This window comes from Pongo abelii, chromosome 2 (genome assembly GCF_028885655.2).
Source record: "Pongo abelii isolate AG06213 chromosome 2, NHGRI_mPonAbe1-v2.0_pri, whole genome shotgun sequence".
Lineage (NCBI taxonomy): Eukaryota > Metazoa > Chordata > Mammalia > Primates > Hominidae > Pongo > Pongo abelii.
The window spans coordinates 87,922,246-87,944,766 of record NC_085928.1 but is presented as its reverse complement, the minus strand read 5'-3'; the positions used below and the strand labels follow the sequence as shown (position 1 = coordinate 87,944,766).

General features: G+C 46.4%; 1 protein-coding gene across 2 annotated transcripts in view; it reads right to left on the bottom strand.

Annotated features, from left to right (window-relative positions):
- Positions 1-86: 86 nt before the first annotated feature.
- The window catches only part of LRIG1 (leucine rich repeats and immunoglobulin like domains 1), a 121,958-nt gene continuing 99,523 nt past the window's right edge, over positions 87-22,521 (bottom strand). For both annotated transcript variants that reach the window (XM_024244385.3, XM_054551904.2), the window contains 10 exons: positions 19,994-20,065; positions 19,137-19,208; positions 15,050-15,213; positions 7,085-7,405; positions 5,136-5,417; positions 4,212-4,631; positions 3,536-3,661; positions 2,750-2,896; positions 1,840-2,124; positions 87-1,741 (listed from right to left, as the gene is read on the bottom strand). In XM_024244385.3, coding sequence (XP_024100153.2) covers positions 1,515-1,741; positions 1,840-2,124; positions 2,750-2,896; positions 3,536-3,661; positions 4,212-4,631; positions 5,136-5,417; positions 7,085-7,405; positions 15,050-15,213; positions 19,137-19,208; positions 19,994-20,065 — 2,116 coding nt within the window. In that variant the 3' untranslated portion in view covers positions 87-1,514. The remainder of the gene's footprint in view (positions 1,742-1,839; positions 2,125-2,749; positions 2,897-3,535; positions 3,662-4,211; positions 4,632-5,135; positions 5,418-7,084; positions 7,406-15,049; positions 15,214-19,136; positions 19,209-19,993; positions 20,066-22,521) is intronic.

Sequence of the window (22,521 nt, the reverse complement as noted above, 5' to 3'; positions counted from 1 at the left end):
TATTTTTTTTTTTTTCTTTTTTGGGGGAAGATAATTAAAGGCAGAATGACTGCGTTTGTAAAAGAAAGAAGGACCACCAACTATACTGACATTTATAAATGAACCTTTATTAAAGACACTTCAATGCCATTTGTTAGACACTTCAATATTTTACATGGTTTTCAATGTACACTGTACCAAAATTTCTATAAATAAATAACTTTGTACATAAAAGTAATACTTCCTCTTTCACATTGCCTCTCAGAAGCAGCAAATTCACATATTTTGTGGAAGTAAGATTAGTCAGTTAACTGTCAAGAACAAAATTCTAAATGTGCTTACCTTTTGAACAGTGATGACACCTGACAGTAATTGTTAACTATTTTCTCAGTAACTCCCTTCAGCTTTTGGCCAAAGGAACATTTTAAGGACCTTGTTTCTATTTTACACATTGGCACTCACAAGATGGTTAGCTACCAGTCTCAAAAGTGCAAATATACCCAGAACCCAGGTCAAGGGCTAAGTCTTTTCCAGTCCCAGCTCAGTTTCATCTGTGCAAGGGAATGGCATGGACAGGCCTGCTCTGGATCCTTAGTAGAAATAAGGTAGCCCTGAAGAGTAAGAACTTCCTCCTTTCTGTCCCCCAAGGCCAATGTAATACTCATTATATTGGCAGAACGAAAACATCAGTATAGAAAAATCCACAGGTACCAACACCAGCAGCCTTTACCTTAATTTAAAAGTCTCAAATAGCAATCGAATGATACTGAGAAGGCTACATTTGCTTTTATCATAAAATAAGAGAAGGAGGAAAGGCAGTGTTTAACTGTTCTGACCTTTTGCTTGTGATTGATGGATTAACAACCCTCATTCTACGCCTTAAAGACAGAACTTAAACCTAAAAGGAAAAGCCATTCACTGCAAGTGTGGATGGCACCTGCACCCCTGGCTCTACAGGGAGGCCTGTTGCAGGGGCATCCACACATGAGCAGTGCTCACCTGAAGCTCCTTCCGGCCCATGTGTAGTCCTACCGCGCAGCAGCCTAGAGGTCTATGAAGTGCAATATAAATCCAAGGCCTTCCATCCTTCCCACCCCCACCAAAAACTCCTGCGAACAAATGTGGTTGTAGCCTCTATAAATTCCAGCCATGCGTTAAGGCACCAGAACTATTTCCCCACCCCCCCTCCAAAATTAAACAGCAACCTGATATATGAAAAATAATATTGTCAAAATTGTATAATAATTTTTTTGTTAACCATGCACTAAAGATTAAAATAGCCTCTGTAAAAGATATATATGAAATCTCTGAAAACTCTTATGTACAATGATATCAAATACTCTTTTTGCCTTTTGTACATAAATCCCCTCTTGCGTTTCTGTGCTTCAGATGCAAGTCCTGTGAGCAACTGATACTCCACATGGAAGTTACAACTATGTACAGATGAGTGACGCTTGAACCCAAGCTTCCTCACAGCCTCTCCTACCTCTCTTTCCCGTAGAGATTGGTATGACAAGAACTGAGGTAGACAAAACCTAGCTTTTTGGTGCCAACAGCAGTGGCACCCTCTGTTTCCCGGGGAGCTGTCCTGTCACTGGCGTGGACTCGGGACTGGAGTCACATGCTCTGGGGAGGCGGCCATTGGAAACAAGCAAGTACTGGGCTTCTGCGCGCTCTGGACTGCCTAAAGTTAATGAAGATGCAGGCTGTAGCTCTGTGGAGTCCGGGTCATACAACCTTGCTAAAGTCCAGGAAGAATCCCCTACAAGGAAAGAAAGGACCTGTCAGACCCCCACTTGACCGCTGAAGCAGCTCCCAACCCACCTGTTAGTAACTCCTCAGAAGACAGTAAAAAGTTACCTTTCCCATCTAGAGATGCCATTGGCTTTTTCTTCACAGCCGTCAGCATTCTATCGTGGTTACTGGGGTAGAGCGACCCCTGGCACTCGGGGCAGGATCCAGCGGCAGTCCCGCTGCACTGGTGATGTGGAGAATGCTCTTGGTCACTCCCACCCGGCTCCGGGCCATTTGGCGCACTTGGCTGCGTGCTGTCTCTGGACACAGGCTGGGGGTGGAAGGCTTGTTCCCTGGAGTAACAGTCCACTTCGGTGTTGCAGTCACTGCATACATCCCGGCCACCGTGTTCTGAAGGACAGCACCAAAGATGGGTTAGAGTCACTGCTGTGGGAGTCTTCGTCTCCACACAGAGGGCAGGCTGCTTAGCTCCGCTGTGCAAGGTGAGAACCCTGACTGCAAACACTGTATGCATGCTTCCCCTTTCCCCCAACTATGTCCCCAGAGAAAGGACTGGGCAAACACCAAGTCACTCATGAACTGTGGGGTCTTTTGTGTTTACAGTGAATTTCATACTCAGAGAATGTAGTGTTACTGCTTCGGGCGGGGGGAAAAGCCATTAGCGTTAGGTACCATGCAGTGTTGGGTCTTTTCAACAATTAGAAATTAAGCCTCAAAATAGCCCTGGTGAAAAAGTGCTGACTGAAACTCTACACTTCGTTTGTGCCTTGCCCCTTATTTAAGTTGCTTATAAATCTAGAAAATTCATGCTCAGGCTTACCATGCCATAGATTTATTTAGGAGAAACTATCCTGGAATTAAGAGAGCCAGGCCTGAGCTTCCCATTTATATACTGAATACCCAATTTGGAGACAGCTGTGGACTAGGAATGTGTCTCCCCCTTTGATGTAGTGACTAGGTCAGCCCAAATTTCCATTGCAGAAAGAAACTACTTCCGATGGGAAGCATCTCATACCCATCTTATGTGGCCCAGGTGTCCCTTCAGCTTTCTCCATCGCTTTCCACGGCTCTTTGTGATACCCAGCACAGAGCTTTGGCTGCCTGCAGGCAACGCTGTGAGCGTCGGCCTCTGGAAAGTGGCTTGCATCTCTTGGACAGACACCTGCAGTGGATTCCAACACGATCAGAAACTCTGGGCTTGATATTTCACAGTAAGCCTTGTGAAAGGAATGAGCAAGGCTGCTAGAACAGTCATTTTTTTAAAAAAGTGCTTCAGAGCAGTGGGGCTGCTGGTCTGGCAAGCAGCGTGTTTTCTACTACTACTTCCCAGCAGGCAGGCCGGCCTTGTGAAACGAGCAGCTCTCTCAGGGTGAGCCTCTACGGTCTCAGGCAAGTGCTCAGAGGCCCCACCGTTGGAAGTACCTCATCCTGGTGACAGCTTTCCAGTGTAAGACTGGATCACAGAGCAGACCTGGGCACGTTCCCCATGTAAGGAATGGGTTGGCTGGGTTCATGCACCGTAATGCCCTTTCCAGCTGCTACTCCAGGCAAGCCTACTTTATCCTGCCAGGGAGATGCTAAGCCCAATCCAGTGGCTTCCTGAGGGGACAGGACTTTAAAACCTTGCAGAACTCATAAAGACTGGGTCCAAAATAGCAGCCCTTAGTCATACAGCCTTCTAGTTCACCAAGTCTGCCCCATCTAATGCCAGGTACCTGCCCTGTAAAGAGCTGGAGGCCACCTCCAGCACCCAGAGACACAGTCACAGCAGAGCTCTGCTTCACAGTTACTGAGGCCTTACCATTGCTCTCAATGTGCCCACTGGCCTGAGGGCCACCCTCGGTCCTGACCATGGTTTCTTGTCGGTCAGAAAGGGTCCCCTGAGAAGAGAGGTAGCTTGGAACATCTGGTGGCACGATGGTTTCATCTGCAAGGAGACAGAACAAATAAAACACCAGGGTCTTAGTGACAAGAAATGCAGACACACATTCATTGTCAAGCTCAGAAAGGGGATCCTCCCAGTGACGACCATCAGGGCTGTGCAGAGATGGCATGGAGTCCATGTACACAACAGGCCCTCCCAGAGCCTGCTCAGCTTTACCGTACACCCAGTGTGAAGAGCGCAGCCGGCAGATGCCAGACGCCACAAGTGGAGACCAGTGATGGAAAGCCGGGGCTCACAGAAGCACCGCGCTGTTTCAGGAACAACCTACTACGTGGCAGCAGGGCCTGTGCATAGGCGGCCTCTGAGTTAGCAAAGAGAGGGAAAACTGCACGGTGTGTCAGTTACTTGTATTTGAGAGTATTCCTGTTTAAGGTTAAGTTCCTCAAAGTTAAAATGGAATTAGTGGGACTAAAGCCTCAGGAGTTCTGAACACACTGTGATTCTTTCAAAAGCCACTGGAACCCGGCCCAGTTCCCCAGCATCACTGCCATTCCTCCCTCCTTGAAAGTCAGCTCCGCTGGCAGGGCCTGACCTGTGTTGGTGACACTGTACTCTTCACTCTTCTTCCTGGTCTGGTAGATGATGCACACCCAGACCAGTGACGTCAGGACGATGCTGCTCACGACAGCAATGGTGAAGATGCCTACCGTGGTCCCATCCTTCCTGCAGCCTGCTGCAGGCAGGACGCTCAGCTGGCTGTGAGCTCGCTCCGTGCCCAGGGTGTTGGACATCTCACAGGTATATCGGCCCGCGTCCTCTGCCACCACGTTCTGAACCACAAGGAGCTGGTTGTCAGGGGTCAAGTGGTGCCGCTCAGTGAGGCTCAGCGGGCGGTCCCCCTTGAACCAGGTGATGCGGGGTGGAGGGTTCCCCGTTGCTTTGCATTGCAGGGCCACTGTTTCTCCCACAGATACCACACGGTCTTCCAAGGGCACCGCCAAGGATGGGGTCTCTACAAGAGGGCAACAGAGATCTTAGTCATTCTCACCGCCTCGGTTGCTCTGGCTCTGCCCTGTCTTCTGGACAACGGACAATCCAACATATCAATGAGATGCATCTGCGATTTTGTCTCAGAGTGGCAAGCTTTGGAGAAGACCCTTCAAACTCATTGACTAAGTCATCTCCATTCTGGGAGTGGCTTCCACAGGGAGAGTGAACTTCTGCTGACAAAAGCCCCTGCTATTCCCTAACTGTCTTGTGTCAGGCCTGTGTCCTTATTCTTGACCAAGCCCACATCCATCCTGTCCAATTCTTAAAGTGTTCTGTAGTTAAACCCTATGAAGACTCTTAATTCACCAGCTATCATTTCTTTTAAAGAGACAGAAACAAGCAGCCCCAAATTTCAAACAGGGTTGAAAGGCCCACAACGCATACCGCCACTGGCCACACACAGCATTTGAGAGTCTCTCTCTCTCTCTCTCACACACTCACACACACAGTAGAGCAATAGGCAAACCTAGGACAGTCAGGGTGGCATTAGCTGAAATGGAACCGGCTGAATTCTGGGCAGTACAGCTGTAAACCCCTGCGTCATCTATTTTCACATCAGTGATGAAAAACACGTCGTCATCTGGCATGACATGCATGCGTCGCTCACGGGCGGCGGGGAAATCCGTGCCTCCATCCTTCTGCCAGGCAATCTGAGGGTTTGGGTGACCTGTGGCAGCACATTCGAGGCGGGCCATGGTGGTGGTCCGGATGGTTATGTCGTGGGGCGTTTTGGTGAATGACGGCAACACTGGAAAACGTAAGTATACAGGGTTGGGTTATGGGACAGCTCGATGCAAAAGCAGGAAGTCCTCTGGCAAGCACCTACCTGTCACTGTGCCCAGTGCCAGTTCACTTCTTTTCTCCTAATGTCTGCCCAGGACCACTCCTGCCACCTGTGAATCAGGAACCCCCAGCTTCTCCCACCACAGTTGGAACACTTCCATCAGCCTTGCATTGTACACCCTAGGCTGGCTATAGTCCATTCAAAGCAAAGGCTTTTACTCTACATGGCAATGCCTATACGGGGGCTTGCAGGGTGTGCCCATCCACACTAGGTAGGCCTGATGCTTGCCTGCTTTACCCACCAAGAGAGAGGCTGTGGAGATGGAATTAGAGAGGGAAGGTGGGCATGCCTCCACCTTGGGAGAGCAATGGGATGGCTCATCCGTTTGGATGGGTGTTCATGGGATGAATGGGATGGCTCATCCATTTGGATGTTTGTTCACCTAGGCTGTTCCTGCCCACTGCCGTATACCCAGGCAGGAAGCATGCAGCTTGCTAGTTTGCTCAGCCTAAAGATCGATGTCCCGACAGAGTGGGACGCATCCAGCCACGTGTCAGGCACCACCAGAGTTCCTGTCAACGTCAATTTCGGGGAGAGTCTAACGGCTGAGTCTTCCAGAAGCTGTGAGGACTTGAAATAAGCCAAGACAACCCCACTACAGTGTGGTAAAGAAGGTGTTTCGCTGTGATCTGTGGGGGCTTAAAGAGCACAGCAGATCCAGCATTCTGATGATTCTCAAGCCAATTCTTTTTAACTAAACTCTTCAGGCTATCTACTCCCCACCCCTCTCCTCCAAACACACAATAACACATGGTCCCCTTGACAAGCTCTAAGGCTGGTTAATGAGTAAAAACCTGTCAACTGCCAGGACACTGTGTCTTTCAGGCCAGGGCTCCCACCAGCATTGCACTCCACAGCCTCTGGAGCAGTAGCTAGCCTCCAACTCCAATGCTGTGCCATCTACTCAAAGGACAGCAGCTTCTCCAGGCTAAGGGGATATTTGGAATTTGGAAACCAGATCTCTTGGCTTATAGAGGATAAGAATTGGACAAAAACACAAGGCTTAGCTCTCCACAATTTGACTTAACATAATAACTAGTTTTTTTTTTTTTTTTTTTTTTTTGAGACAGTCTCACTTTGACACCCAGGCTGGAATGCAGTGGAGCGATCTTGGCTCACTGCAACCTCCACCTCCTGGGTTCAAGCAATTCTCGTGCCTCAGCCTCCGAAGTAGCTGGGATTACAGGCATGTGCCGCCACACCTGGCTAATTTTTGTATTTTTAGTAGAGACGGGGTTTCACTATGTTGGCCACACTAGTCTCGAACTCCTGGCTTCAAGTGATCTGCCCACCTCAGCCTCCCAACTGCTGGGATTACAGGCATGAGCCACAGCACCCGGCCAATAACTAGATTTTTAAAACTCACCAAAAACAAGTAACTCATTGAGAATAACCCTTGAAATCTGCAAAACTTGTTCTGGGGCAAACCCAGGCAACAGTATGATTTAATAGTGCCCCACAGAAGCATGTGTGTGTCATGTCTCAGTCATCTCTACATGGAAAGCTGAAAAGGCAATCAGGAGTGTGCTTTGTAGGATTCTGGTACTATAACAAAGATGGTGTTTCCATACCATTCACGGTGAGCCTGGCCTTATGTGAATAGGTGGAGCCAAAGTGGTTGGTGATGACACATTGGTAGCGGCCCTCGTGCCTAAAAGTGACCTGGCGGAGGTGCAGGATGGTGGTGTACTCCATCACTTCCCCGTCCTGTGCGTGGACATGGACAAAGTTCTCCATGTCTGCATTGGTCAAAACTTCATTGTCCTTCTTCCAGGCAAAGGTCATGGGGGAGCTGCTGCTGCTGGCTGCTGAGCATGTGAACCGGATGTCCTTGCCCACCATAGCCATGGTGGTTTCTGGCTGGGTGATGATCTGTGGCTTCAGGAAGTCATCTGGGGAGAGAAGGGTCAACTGTAAAGCGCCGGGTTCTTGGTACACAAAGGAACCAGCTGCTGTTCATGGTAACAAAAACTGACACAGATACCAAGCAGCAACCAGAGCTTGAGGTCCCTGTGCATCCTCAGCCCCACCAGATGCCGTAAGAGTTGCACCATGGACATCTGACCTCATCTAATTATAAGTCTGTGAGTACTGATCACCTTTATGATCACACTCCTTGATTAGAAATTAACCCACCACTTCTCAGTTCTCAAACCAGCCAGCCGGCAGTTTCCTTAAGACAACTGGCTCTGCCTGCTGACTTTCACACAAAACAGAGTCAGGCACCACTGGTCATGACTGCAGAGATCTTACCCACAAACCTTACTCCAAAAGGAGGGGGTGTAAAACACTTCCAAAATGTCAGAATAAGGACCTCCAAAAATCTGCACCTCCATTAAAACAAGGAAAACACCTGGAAAAATGGTCAAAAGCAACTTTTTCAGAATTCTGGAAAACCGAAGGCTTACAACAATCCATGGATTGTTGAGTCAAGAAAATAGCAACATCTCAGAAATGTGAGCTTTGTGGTATTTTAACTTAATCCTAAGCCCCATTCTTCCCTCCCCAGCTCCATGGGAGCCTTGAAACCCAGCAGCCTAGCAACCACTGAAGGGTCAGAATGGGCTCCCCAAAAGCCCCATCCTCAGAAATGACACCATGTGGCTTATCTCACAGCAACATGGAAAGCCCCATTCACAGGATTTGCATTGATCTGCCCTGATCTAGTTTGCTCAGCAGGAGAAGCCCTAGCCCCAGGGCACATGACTACAACCATCAGTAGCCACTGTTCAACAGTGCGGCTGTCTGAGGGGACAATACCCATGGGGCAAACAAGCAGCTGGCCAAAAAACTATAAAGGAAAATGTGGGGAATACAGTGTTGATGGTGGGCTTTGAAAAGGTCCAATACATTCCTGGGGATCTAGACAGCCACACGCAGGTGCAAGGCCATGTGCACACCCAGGAAAGACCTGAGGGGGTCCTCATTTCTCACCTGTGGCTGAGCATGACTGTCTACACAAATAGGAAGTGATGGCACACCCCAACACAAAACACACAAGCCCTTGGTAAAGGATAGGAGACAGTGGTTGTGGTGACAAGGACTTCTCTGTCTAACCATTAGCTAACCACTAAACTAAACAAGCAGGGACTTAAGGGGACGGACTTTATATAGCCTTTGTCCAGGAAAAGTCACTAGGCAAGCTGTAACAATAAACAGCAACAGCAGCAAATCCTGGGGGAGGAGAAAGGGAATATCCAATTTCCAGAGTTGCCACATTATTTTATTTTAAATGCCCAATTTTCAACAAAATATTATGAAACACTCAAACAGGAAAAAAAGCAGTCAACAGAAACTGTCTCTGAGGGAGCCCAGACTTAGACTCACTAAATAAACTTTTTAAATAGGCAATTATAGGCATATTCAAACACCTCAAGGAAACCATGTCTTAAAAAAATCAAAGGACAGTGGCCAGGTGGGGCGGCTCACGCCTGTAATCCCAGCACTTTGGGAGGTTGAGGCAGGAGGATCACGAGGTCAGGAGATCAAGACCATCCTGGCTAACATGGTGAAACCCCATCTCCACTAAAAATTAAAAAAAAATAAAAAAAAAAAATTAGCTGGGTGTGGTGGCAGGTGCCTGTAGTCCCAGCTACTAGGGAGGCCGAGGCAGGAGAAAGGCATGAACCCCAGGAGGCAAAGCTTGCAGCGAACCAAGATCACACCACTGCACTCTAGCCTGGGTGACAGAGCAAGACTCTGTCTCCAAAAAAAAAAAAAAAAAAATATGAGAAAATTTTATAGCAATAAAGAGAAATTATAGATATGAACCAAGTAGAAATTTTGAAACTTAGACGTACAATAACTGAAATGAAAAATTCACTAGAGGGGCTTGACAGCAGAACTGAGCTGGCAGGGAACTTGAGACAGTCAACTGAGATTATCTAGTCTGAGAAACAAAGAAAAAAGAATGAGGTAAAATGAACAGAACCACAGAGACTTGTGGGACAGCATCAAGTACAACAACATACAAATCATGGGAGTCCAAGAAGAAAGAAAAAGGAACAGAAAAAGTATCTGCAAAACAATGGCCCCAAATTTGATGAAAAATGTGCAGCCACACATCCAAGAATCTTAATGAACTCCAAGTAGAATAAATTCAAAGATCCAAACCCAGATGCATCATAGTCAAGCTGTCAGGTGCCAAAGACAAAGAATCTTGAAAACACAAAAGAGGAGCAACTCACCACATTCAAGGGATCTCCATTATTATTAACAGCTGATTTCTTACCAGAAACCACAGAGAACAGAAGGCAGTAGGAAGACATTCAAATTACTGAAAGAAAGACGTTCAACTATGAATTCTATGTATTAAAAAACCTATCCTTCAAAAATGAAGGGGAAATTAAAACATTCTGATGTTTTTATTTTAAACACACACAAAGCAAGTTGACTTATCAGACCTGCCCCACAAGAAATCCAGAAGAGTATTTAGTATGGCTGAAATGAAAGGACATCAGATAGCAATCCAATCCACACCAAGAAATAAAAAATCCCATTAAAGGTAACTACACAGGATACGTGTATTTTTGTAACTCGCTTCTCCTGATTTAAAAGACAACTACATAAAGCAGTAATTATAAGGCTGTGTTGATGGGCTTAATGAAAATGTAATGTGTACGACAACAGTAACACAAAGGAAGAAAACGATCTTAATAGGAACATAATTTTTGCATATTACTGAAGTTAATTTCATTATTTATTTGAACTAGATTTTTGTAAGATGTTAATTTTAATTCCTATGGGCAAAGCTAAGAAGATAACTAAAAAATACCTGTGTGTGTATTTAAAAAACGGAATTAAAATAGTACACCAGAAAATATCTATTCAATAAAAAAACTAGTCAGTATTGGAAAAATAATGAAACAAAAAGATAGGACACATAGAAGAAATAAGGGGCAAACTCTACCTTATTAGTAATTGCATTAAAGGAAAATGAATTAAACACTCCAATCAAAAGGCAAAGATTACCATAATGGATAAAAAAACTATGATCCAGCTATAGCCTACAAGAGACACAGCGTGGATTCAAAGATACAAATAAGCAGTCACCAAAAGAGAACTAAAGTGTCCATACTACTAACAGACAAAATAGGGTTTACTACAGAGACATAATAATATTTTATAATGTGAAAGGGTCAATGCATCAGAAACACATAGAAATGATAAATACACATATACCTAATGGAGCACCACAAAACATAAAATCTGACCAGATTAAAGGAAGAAATAGTGCAACAATAATAGTTTGTACACTTCAATACCCCACTTTCAACAACGGATAGAACTAGTCAGAAGATCAAGGAAACAGAAGACTTCAACAACACTATGAGGGGACTTCAAAAAGTTGATGGAAAACCAAATTATAAACTTTATTTCTCAACGTAACCTCCATCAAGTTTGAAACTCTCTTTGAGTGATGATACCAGCCATTTAGTCCATCCCTAAAGAACTGAGGGTCCTGGGAATTTAAACATATCAATGCAGTCTTTTTTACGTTATTAATTGAAGAAAATTGGGTGCCCTTTAAAGATTTTTAAAGATAATAACTAAAAAGAAGTTAGATGGAGCCAAATTAGGACTTTTAGGTGGATGTCTCATGATTTCCCACCAAAACTCTCACAAATTCACTCTTCTTTGTATTACAGCTTCTAGCCAGCACAATTAGGCTAGAGAAAGAAATGAAAGCCACCCAGACTGGAAAGGAAGAAGTGAAACTACCTTTTTGAAATGACATGATGATCACATATAAAGAAAATCCTAAGAAATTTATGGAAAAACTTAGAATAAATGATGTCAACATAGGTGCAGGATACAAGATTAAGATACAAAATTCAATTACATTTCTGTATACTTGCAATATTTAAGAATTTCATTTACAATAGCAAAAAGAATAAAAACAGAAATACCTTTAACAGTAGTTGAAGATGTGTACACTGAAAGTGACAAAACATGACTGAAAGAAATTTTTAAGAAGCTAAGAAAAAAAGGGTGAACAGACAGCCCATCTTCATGGATTGGGAAGACAATACCGTTAAGATGGCAATACTTCTCCCATTAGTCTATAGATTCAATGCAACCCACATCCCAATTTCCTTTACTGCAGAAATTGACAAGCTGATCCAAAAAATTATAGGGAAATGGCAAGGGATCCATAATAGTCACAACAATTTTGGAAAAGAATAAAATCAAAGGGCTTTGTAACACTAAAGTTATAAAACTCTTAGAAGAAACTAAAGGAGGAAATCTTTGTGACCTTATCTCAGGCAAATAGTTTCTTTGATATGACATCAAAAGCATACGTAATAAAAAATAGATATTGAACTTCATCAAAATTAAAAACTTTTGCGTTTCAACTATCAAGAAAATGAAAAATAGCCCTCAGACTGGGAGAAAATATTGGCACAACATGTATCTTATGAAGGTCTCATATCCAGAATATATAAAGAACTCTTACAACTAAACAATGAAAAGACAAATGAATACTGGCAAATGATTTAAATAGCTATTTTTCCAAAGAAGATATATATATATATATATGTGTGTGTCCAATAAGCATGTGAAAACATGCCTAACATCATTAATCATTAGGGAAGTGCAAATCAAAACCACCATGAGACTCTCTTTTACACTCACGAGTACATCCAAAATAAAAAAGACAGTTAATAACACATGCTAGCAAAAATGGGGAGAAATTGGAATTGTCATGCATTGGTGATGGGCACGTAAAATCATGAAGCCACTTTGGAAAACAGTTTGGCGGTCCCTCAAAAAAGTTGAGCACAGAGTTAGCGTATGACCCAGCAATTCCATTCCTAGGTTTGTACCCAAGAGAATCACACAAAACCCTGTATATGAATTTTCATAGCAGCATTATTCATAATAGCCAAAAAGTGGGGACAATCTAATGTCCATCATCTGATAAATGGATAAATAAAATGTAAACCCATTTATTCAGCCACTAAAAACAGGAAAGAAGTACTGATACATGCTTTAAAATTATGCTAAGTGAGAAAAGCCAGTTATAAGAGACCATATATTGTATGGTTCCATTTATATTAAATGCCCAGAATAGGCAAATGATAGAGACACAATGAGATTAGTGCTATCAAGGGCCTGGGGGCAGAGAATAGGGAGTGATTACTAATGGTATGGGGATCCTTCTAGTGGTGATAAGAATGTTCTAAAATTAGATAATAATGATGGTTACACAGTTGTGACTACTATAAAAACCATCAATTTATACATTTTAAAGGGGTAAATTTTTATGATATATAAATATTTCTTTTTAAAAGCAGCTTTATTGCGAATAGTTCATCTACACTACAACTCACTCATCTAAAGTATACAATTCAGTGGTTTTTACTCACCATGATGGTATACTCACCAATATGGGCAACCATCACTACAGTCAATTTTACAACATTTTCATCACTTCAAAAAGAAATGCTGTACATTTTAGCTATTACCCCTCTCTTTCCATCCCTCCCCATCCTTAAACTACCACTAACCTAATCTCTACCTCCAGAGATTTCCCCATTCTGGACATTTCTATGAATGGAATCATATAATCTAATGGTCTTTTGGGGCTGACTTCTTCCACTTAGCATGACATTGTCAAAGTTCATTCATGTTGCAGGACTACTGATTCCTTTCACAGCCTAATGAATATTCCATTGTATGGCTATACCACCTTTTGTTTATCCAGTCATCCACTGATACCTGGGTTGTGCCCATATTTTGGCCATTATGAATAATGCTGCTATGAACATTCATGAACAAGTTTCTGTGTGAACATATACATTCATTTCTCTTAGGTATACACCCAAGAGTGGAACTGCCAGGTCATGTCGTAACTGTATGTTGAACTGAGGAACTGCCGAGACTGTTTTCCAAAGTGGCTGCCCCAGTCTACGCTCCCACCAGCAGTGTAGGAGGGTTCTCCCTATCCTCAGCAACACTTGTTATTCTTTGAGTTTTGGATTCGAGCTGTCCTAGTGGATGTGCAGTGCTTATGTTTCTGTTTTTAAAAAAGGAGTGGGAGACTCCCATAGAGCCTAAAACCTTGATCTTCTGCCAAGTGTTTTCATGATTCCCATTAACACCTGATGTTTTTAGAGGGGGGAAGCTTGAGCTAAAATGTGGGGGTGGGGATGACAGATGTGAAATAAACAACTCTTGCAATCCAGAATATGCCAGGGCCACAGGCTGGGGGCTAGGTGAACTTACCAAAGTCCTACCTGGCTCACCCAGAGGGAAAGCCTGCCCTATGGCAGGAAAGGGGAGGGAGCGGCGGAAAGCTTTATTTGAGGGAGGTCTATAAACGATTTAAGGGTCAAGGACTTGACGACAATGGGCCAATGAACAATGGATTATACAGCCATTTTGTGCCTGGAGAATGGAGCTGTGCGAGCATTAGATGCCACAGAGAAGGCTCCATAAGACAGATCGGTATGAAAAGCTGAGTTTGGAGAGCTGCTGCCATGTTCACAGTGTGTTTAAGACGTGTCCCTGGTCTGGATCCAGAGGAAGTTCAGCAGGCCTGTTCTCAGAAGTGGTGATGGTGAAGGTAGGGCTGGATGCATGGAAAGAGGGAACACACATCTTGCCTCCAGCAGGCACACTGGCTCTTACTATGGCCAGAAAGTAGGAGACAGAAGTGGCCCACAAGGGTTGCCATATGGATGGGTGAGTTCCTGGTTAGGATCCTCACAGCAGGGATCTCAAGGCTCAAGGGAGACCGGTGAGCACAAAAGGCAGGAGGGACTTACACCTACCCAGCAGTTCCAGTCAGGCCTGGGAATCCCACTCTTGCTCCCGCTTAGAGCAAGGAAACAGGAAAAACTCAAAATTCATCTCATTTTATGACCATGTCTTCCTGAGCGTGAGCCTGTGTCAATCCTGTCTGAGCTAGCCTGCCTGTGTGTTTTCAGCTGTTCAGCATTTTCTGTGCTCTCTGCAACCAAACTTGGATCCCGATTCCCAGTCAAAAAGATGGCAAGAGCTACGCTCCAGCAATCAGAAGGCAAAAAGAATGTAAAGCTGCAAGTGCAGATTTCAGTGGTTTGGAGAAACAGCAAGAGTACAAGTCAACATCAAGGAATTATTTTTACTACAGCAACTGTTCTCCTGAGACTTGTTCTTCCTGTATTTAACCTTTCATTCTTGGGGTTGGAAAGAAACACACATTAAAACCCCAGCCTCGTACACTGAGTAAATTCGCAGCTAAACCCGGGCACCAGAGCCCTTCTGAAACAACAGAACTATCTTTCTGTAACTGATTATTCTGATTTGTAACGGAACCAACTTATACTCCCTTCTGATTAAATGCATGTCGTCCAAGAACCACATAATGAGGCAACTCTACGGTAAATACTGTGTGTGGTTTCAGCAAGAAATAAATTGCATCCAGCAGCTGATCTGTAACCACGGGCTGGGGTTTACTCTGATCACAGGAATTACTCCCATAATGAAGAGTACCTCCTGGCTTGCTTGCCCTTCATGAAGGAGAAAAAAAGTTACAAAGACAGTCTTACCGCACACGAAACTCTCTGGTGGCACAGAGAAAATGCTCTGACCCTTCAGTGATTCTGGGTGGGCACAGGTGGCTGTCACAAAGGCCTGCAGCATCCTGCCAATTAGCCACGGGGGCAGCCACTTCAGCTGGCAGTCACACAGGAAGCTGTCGCTGCTGATAAGGCTGAAAGAAACACAACAGGGGATGCTTCAGGTGCAGTCGCAAAGGAGGGATACTCCCTTCACACACACAATGATCAGTCGCCTCCAATCAGCTTCTCAAGTGAACACCAGCAAGCTGGAAGGGGGAAATGGTTTTTCTCACACTTCCTCTCCAATTTCCCAGGGCAGTGCATATAACCCACCTGGAGATTTTGAAAAAATGCAGTTGCTGACTGGGTCGATCAGCAGTGGAACCCACGACTCTGCTAACAAGTTCACACATCATGCTGGGGCTGCTGACCCAAGGACCACAACTGGAACAGTAGCAATGTGGAGCTTACCCATGCCATGTTCTGGGACAGACACTGTTCCTGTGTGACTCTGGGCTGCCTTCTGACCTCTCCTGACCTCTGATACATCCAACAGTGCTATGCTGCCACCGTCCCCCCTCTGGTTTTTCTCACTTTCCTGATATACTACTTGGAGTTTCCAAACTCGGCCTGAGAGACTTTGATCCAAATTCTGCAACAAGTTCTGAGGAGGGCTCTTTTGCCTCATGGCTGTTCGTTTCCCATTTGGCAAAGCTGCATGTTTTCTTACTTCCAAATGTAATAAGCCCCGTCACTGTGCCACCCTCTTGTTTGTGCCTTGATCTTTGCACCAGTATTCTTCAGGGGGCCGGCAGAATTCGGCTCTGCTCCCTAAATAGTGCTTGTTAGTTAATTGCCACTGCCCAGGGAGCATGAGAATGCACAACTTTAGCTTTGTGGGGCTCCAACCAAAACAGAGAATATTTTCTTTTTCATTTCTCAGCAACTAAGGATAAGCTTTTTAAACAGAAATCGGAATCGCCATCTCAGCGGACATTCCTTCCTGAGGAGTCACTTGAAGATAAGTCAACCAAGAGTCTAGCTGCCTTGTTCCTGGAAGACCTCAGAGCTACGAGCTAAAGAATGATGGCTGGCCCACGATAAGGGAAGACTGGAAAGACAGCACACAGGCTTCCCTGCAATACACTGTCTCTGGTACACGGTGACAAACAGGAGGCACAGGTATGTGCAGAAATTCCAAAAACATCATGGAGGCCAAGAGCACGACCTTGGCCGCCTTCTCCACCCACCACTGTCCTCAGACATCAACAAAGCAACCAAATGGACTGGCCTTCCATTTTCTTCTATTTCTCTCCAGATTTCTAATGAGCGGAGAAACTGTCACAGCAAGGAAGAATGAAATGTAAGCAGATGACCCAAGGCTAAATTAAGTAAAATCCACTCTTCCTCATGTTCCCCATCACCCCTAGATGAGTTGGGCATCTTATTAAAATAATTATAATTTTGGAAAGTGCTTTTCCAAAAACAGAAATAACTTATCTCAAGGCCATTATAACTGGGATGCTGGCCCATATTAGATCTTAAAATCAGAATGAGAGTTTGCATTTTTATTTCACGGGCAGGTAGCGTTCTGCTGAGAGCTCTCTGGAGGGCTGTCCTATTGCGGAGTCACTGCAGGTGGCGTCAGGGCTGTAACGGCCATCCCTGAGGAAATGGTCAATTCCCATGCAGTGTGTGGGGAGGGCAACTCCCAGGAGTGTGCCCTGCATGGGGGTCGGGCTGGCTGCGCCAGGCACGGGGGAACTCAGCCTGGATGGAGAACTCTCCGCTGTTAGAAGCACCTCCAGCTCCCCAGCAAGAGGGCACTTCCGTGCAGTGAGGCAGAACAGCCTGGGCACTGTTCACGAAAGCCTAGGAGAGGAGGCTGGGCCATCCCTGTGCGACGTTAAGCATTTGTGCAGGACACAAGTACATATTCCATTTGAACCACAGGAACAAACTGGGGAAAACAAATTTGACATTTATCTTTGATCAGACACATGTGGAAAGGGCTAAGCCTCATCCTACACACGCCCTGGACGTGTGGGGCTAACGCCTTTGAGAATTTCCTACTTCTTCCACCATGAAGCCCACCTCAGACAGGAGGCCAGACTCCAGGAAGACAGTGGGAACTCAGGGTGGAGACAGCATGTTCCTAAACAGCAAGTTAGGACTGAGAGGACACATGGGGAGGGCCTGGGGCCAGGCAGTAGCAAGGATTCCAACCCCTAGGCTCTGCAGGCTCCTGCCGCCCTTCTTCCACCCGTGGAGAGCACAGCGCCATCGGCTCTATTGCCTTCTGCGGCCATCCCAGGGCTTCGCTGGCTCACATGGTGCATTTTCATGATTCCAACTCAAAGTGTGTTTCTAATCATCACTTGTGGAAATTTACCCAGAGGATGACTAAGTGCACAGTACAACCTGACTTGATCTGATGGAGAAGAAAACGACCAAGTGGAATTAACCATTTCTCTCATCTGAGGACTGGGCACAGGGCCAGCCCCAGCTAGGTATATGCAGCAACGATGGGAAACCCAGGCAGGAGACCGAGGCTGAGCCTCCAGAACTATGCAGAAGCACGCTGGAGGTCCGAGCTTCTGGAAGGGTCCAGTTCCTCCCAACTTCCCAAGGAAAATCTTATCCCCCTCCTCCCTCCTTCTCTCAAAATACCTTCTTCCCATTTAAATTGAATCAGGTATTTTTCACTCCTGACATCATATCTGAAAGTTTCAAAGATAGAAAAGGTGAAAGAATTCCACAGTGAATGCTCCTGTGCCCCACCGCTTGTCTTCTACAACCAATGTTTCACTCCACTTGCTTTACTGCGAGTCCACCTCTGAGTCCAGCCTTCCACGGTGGTCTGGAATCATCTCCTCCCCTGCTCTGGAAGGAGAGCCATGGAATCCTTTCTGTATGTTCTGTCTCACCCGACAGATGGAGGCAGAGCTGCTGAGGCTGGAAGAGGGAAGGCCTTGGGCACGGAGCAGCTGTCTGCAGAGCCCTGAGCTCCATGAACCCGTCACAGACACCCGCTCCAAGATCCAACCCTTGCAAGGACGGTATCTATTCAGCAGGCCTGAGGCTCACAGCACACTGAACGTCACAGGGCAAGTGCCCAGGCCACCTTCCCTCCTCACTCAGAGTGGTGTCACCCGGCCTGCTTCAGTTCCCAGCTACGGGGAATGCACCTCATTTCCCCAGTCCCAGCCTCCCTGCCCCAACTGAGGGTCCATCAGGAGTGGCCTCGGGGAATGGGGATGAGGTCAGGGCACAAAGATGACTATCCTGTGGCATCTGCCATTCTGTCAGCACTTCTAGGAACCAAAAGTTACCCCCCTTCAGTGAACTGATATCATGGCTAGAACTTACTGGCTGTAGAATCAGATTCATGTCTAGCTTAAAAAAAAAAAAAAAAAAAAAAAAAAACCAGAAAGGAAACTTGGGTGTTATACCTGAGGACCTAGACTAGCTCCCCTGCCAGAGAGTAGGATACAGGGAAGCTTTTCCAACCTTGTCACCCAAGAGCCCAGTCCAAGTCCACAGTGGCAGCACCACCACCTGTGAACCGTGCCCAGAAAGCTTGGAAATGTTATGGGCAGACACCACTGCACCCCTAAGCATCCCATCCCCCTCCAGAGCTCTGCCTTGCTCACAGCCCACCAGGCTCTGAAGTAGCCCCTCTCAACACAGGCCTTTATTGTAAGCAAGCCCAAAAGATGAAAACTCGGCCCTGACATAATTAAAGGGGTGATTATCCACTTTATAGAGGAGAGTATATTTCACATTGCCTAGAATAGTGGTTAGCAAGCTTCAGCCTGCGGCCCGACTGCCTGCTTCTGTCAGTCAATGTGACTTTATGGGCACACAGCCACACCCACCTGCTTATGTATTGTCTATGGCTGCTTTCTGCTGCAGTGACACAATCACGTAGTCATGACAGAGACTCTGTGGCCCACAAAGTCCAAAATATGTACCATGTGGCCTTTTAACACGTGACCATAATGCAATTGCAGAAGTTTCTTACTCTGAAAGTCTCCACTCCCATTAATCAGACCCAGGGAATCCAGATACTTACAGCTCTTTAAGATTCTTCATCTTCACAAAGGCATCAAACTGGACAGATCTGATAGCATTCCCTCCAAGGTTCCTGAAACAGAACATACATACTTACGCAAAGAAACCCTAGGTACACCTGAGGGGTTTTCAGGACAGTCCTGGTTTCACAGATGACCCACAGGGACTAGCCAGACCTGTATCCTAACTACTATAGGTGGCTGCTGTTTCCCAAATCGCAACACAAGCCCAAGGAATGACTCAGGAGCCAAGCCAGCCTTAGGGCACCATCAAAGCTGGGCTGAGGCCTGCTCAGCAAGGCAAAACCTTTCCCAACAGAGTTAGAGTCAAACTTGATTCAAAGAGGAAATAAACTAAGAATCACATACATGATGCATCCTCCCCAGATGGCAACGGCATGACTGTCTCGGGTGGCTCTGTCCCCTTCCTCCCAGGGTCTCAGAAGCAACCACACAAAACTGGTTCAGCCCAGCACCTACTCTGCATTAAGCTGCTTTAATGGAGGCAACAGGCTTGGCCAGGAGGAAGCGCCTTGGTGGAAGAGGCAATGAGGCCAGGGGTCCATGAAGGAGCCGGTGCAGGGGTTAGGCTGTGCAGCAGGAGCGGGGAGGGTATTTATCCAAATACCAACTGAATTAACTGGGAGCACATCCACTGGCCCTATGTTCTGTAACTGTTCCTGGCATAGACAACATAAAGGCCAAAGTTGAAGCTGACTTATAATGAGAAGGAAGCAGCTGGTGTTTCCAAATAGCCTGTTTCTCGGTTTACAAAGATGCAATTAAATTGCTAGCAGAACTCCCCGGCAGCCGCATTTGGCAGGCCTGTGCCTCAGGGCAGGGCTGGTGAGATACTCACAGGTGCTCCAGGCCTTCCAGCCCCGAGAATGCTCTTTTAGCCACAGACTTGATCTTGTTTCCAAACAGAGTCCTGTAGTTTCCAAACATCCAGAAATTAAGGCCGGGGGAGGAGAAACAGGAAGGGTTGAGAGAAAGAGAAAGAAAACACACAATTAAGGTAGTGCTACCTGATAAGTCTGTCCAGTGAGGGGCAGGTGGAAGGCTGACCTGCGCTGAGATTACGGGTTTGAGGCACGCAGGCCTTCCCCTTTCTGAAATGAAATACTTTTATCTTTATTAGAATTTAATAGTGGTGACAGGCTGGAATTGCATGTGCCGTCTGGCCTAAAAAAGGCCCCTCTCAGTGTTAGGCAGAAATCACCTTGTCTGGCCCAGTCTCTCTCCAAGGACCACCAACCCTTGGGTGGTGAAGTTTAGTGATGGAGAGATGAGACTGATTATGGTTTCAGTGAGAGGAAGCTGAGTCAAAAAAGGAAAGAAAAATCTTCGGAATTAAAACTGCTGCCCATGACTGGGCATGGTGGCTCACACCTGTAATCCCAGCACTTTGGGAGGTTGAGGCAGGAGGATCACTTGAGTCCAGGAGTTTGAGACCTGGACAACTAAGGCGACCTTGTCTCTACAAAAACTAAAAAATTATCCGGGCGTGGAGACACGCACCAGTAGTCGCAGCTACTTAGAAGGCTGAGGTGGGAGAATTGCTTGAGCCCAGGAGGTGGAGGCTGCAGTGAGCCATGATTGCGCCACTGCACTCCAGCCTGGGCAACATAGCGGGATGTTGTCACAAACAAAAACCCCCAAACTGCCACCCACTTCTGAAAAGTGCATTCTGGGAATAAAGTTTCCCAAAAGAGGCAAGAAGAGGACAGGAAAATAGGCATCCATCAAGCTGGCTCCACAGCTCTCTGCACCTGAGATGTCCTGGCAGCCAGCACACAGCCATGGTGAGCTGTGTCCTTGCCTATGAGAGGGACCCCTCAGGGCCTGCAGCAGATGCCCCAGTGCTTTGGCTCTTAAGCCAGACCCCAGACGTTATATGACGTCAGTGGGCCAACCTCCAATGTTATCGCTAGTGCCTGTCCCCCTCCTGGACTGCCTGCCCATAAGAAGGGGTTCCTGCCTCCAGGCAACTCTGATCCCAGCCTTAGCAGTAACTGTTAAGAGTTTTCCCAGAAACCAAAGTCTGCGCCCCTGCAGAACACATGGAAGAAATGAGTGCCTCCTCCACCACACTGTGTGATCTAAAGGGAAGCTTGTCTCTCTGCAGGGGAGCCCCTAGGGTGGACACTGGGAATGAAGAGAATCGAGTTTTCCCCTCCCCGTTATCATGTTCTCTGATGAGAACCCACCAAAGGCATTCCCTCTAATCCAGATGGCACAGGAGACTATCAGGGAACAACCAAAGGCAGTGCTGACCATCAGCTTCGTGGACTTGTCAATCTTAAGGTACATCAGGATCTAACAGGCTTGCTAAGAATACCGATTGCTGGGAGCCAACTCCTGGGGATTCTCTGTGTCAACAGGTCTGTCCAAGGCAATGGAGTGCAGGTGGGCAGGAGAGGAAGCCCCTGGAGAAAGCCCATCTGGCCCAGCCCCCTACTGGGAAGGGGACTCTTGGTCCAGGATTTCACCTAGCATCGGGGAAGAGACCGGACTAGAAGCCAGCTCCACCTTCAGCCTGCATTAAGACTGGGACCCATAAGGGAAAACAAGAAGCCCCAGCCCCTTCCTGAAAGGAGGAAAAGAAAGGAAATATAAGCCCTGAAGCAAACCAAAGATGGCAGGGAGCCTGGGACCTGCCCACCACACGGGCCACTGCTTCTTCCTGACTGCAACAGGCCTCCTGGGAACCGCTTGGGCAGGTACCAGGAGGCTGCCTCCTGGAAACACAGGCTCACAGCAAAGCCAGAGGGAGGCACCACCAGTCCGTGTGGCCAGCTTCCAGGGCAGCCACTCCACAGGGGCTGCCTGACCCTCCGTTTCATCAGAAACAGACTCCCTCCCTGGGGGCCACCATTCAGGTTGACCCCAGCACTAACTGCGAGCTCAGCCCTCAGACAAAGCCAGCTCTGTTTCCTGCCTCCGGACGGTGAAGGGGCAAATGGGCCAGAGACCCTCTGCGTTTTCTTTCTTTCAGGCTGTCTGCATGAATGTGAAAACAATCGCATTCTGAAAGCGTTTCCACACCTCTCTCAGTCTGAAACTTTTATTTTAAAACAAATAAACCAAACACACAGAAAAGCTGATGGCCATGCTAACTTAGGCTCTTTAACCACAAAACTCGCCAGCAAGTAACAACAGCTCACGGGGCACTGCACCCCGAGCGCTTCAGAGAGCACTGCCAACTTCTACACTTACTCAGATATCCCCGCCCAGGCACTGTGTGCCCCAGGTCCCAGTAAAAACGCATTGAACTGTTTAGTGAAATCTCCTGTAAACGAGATCCAGGAAAAAGCTGCGCTTTATTTCATCCATTAAATATTAGTCACATTGACCTGTTTTACAATGAGGGCAGGCTGTTATTTT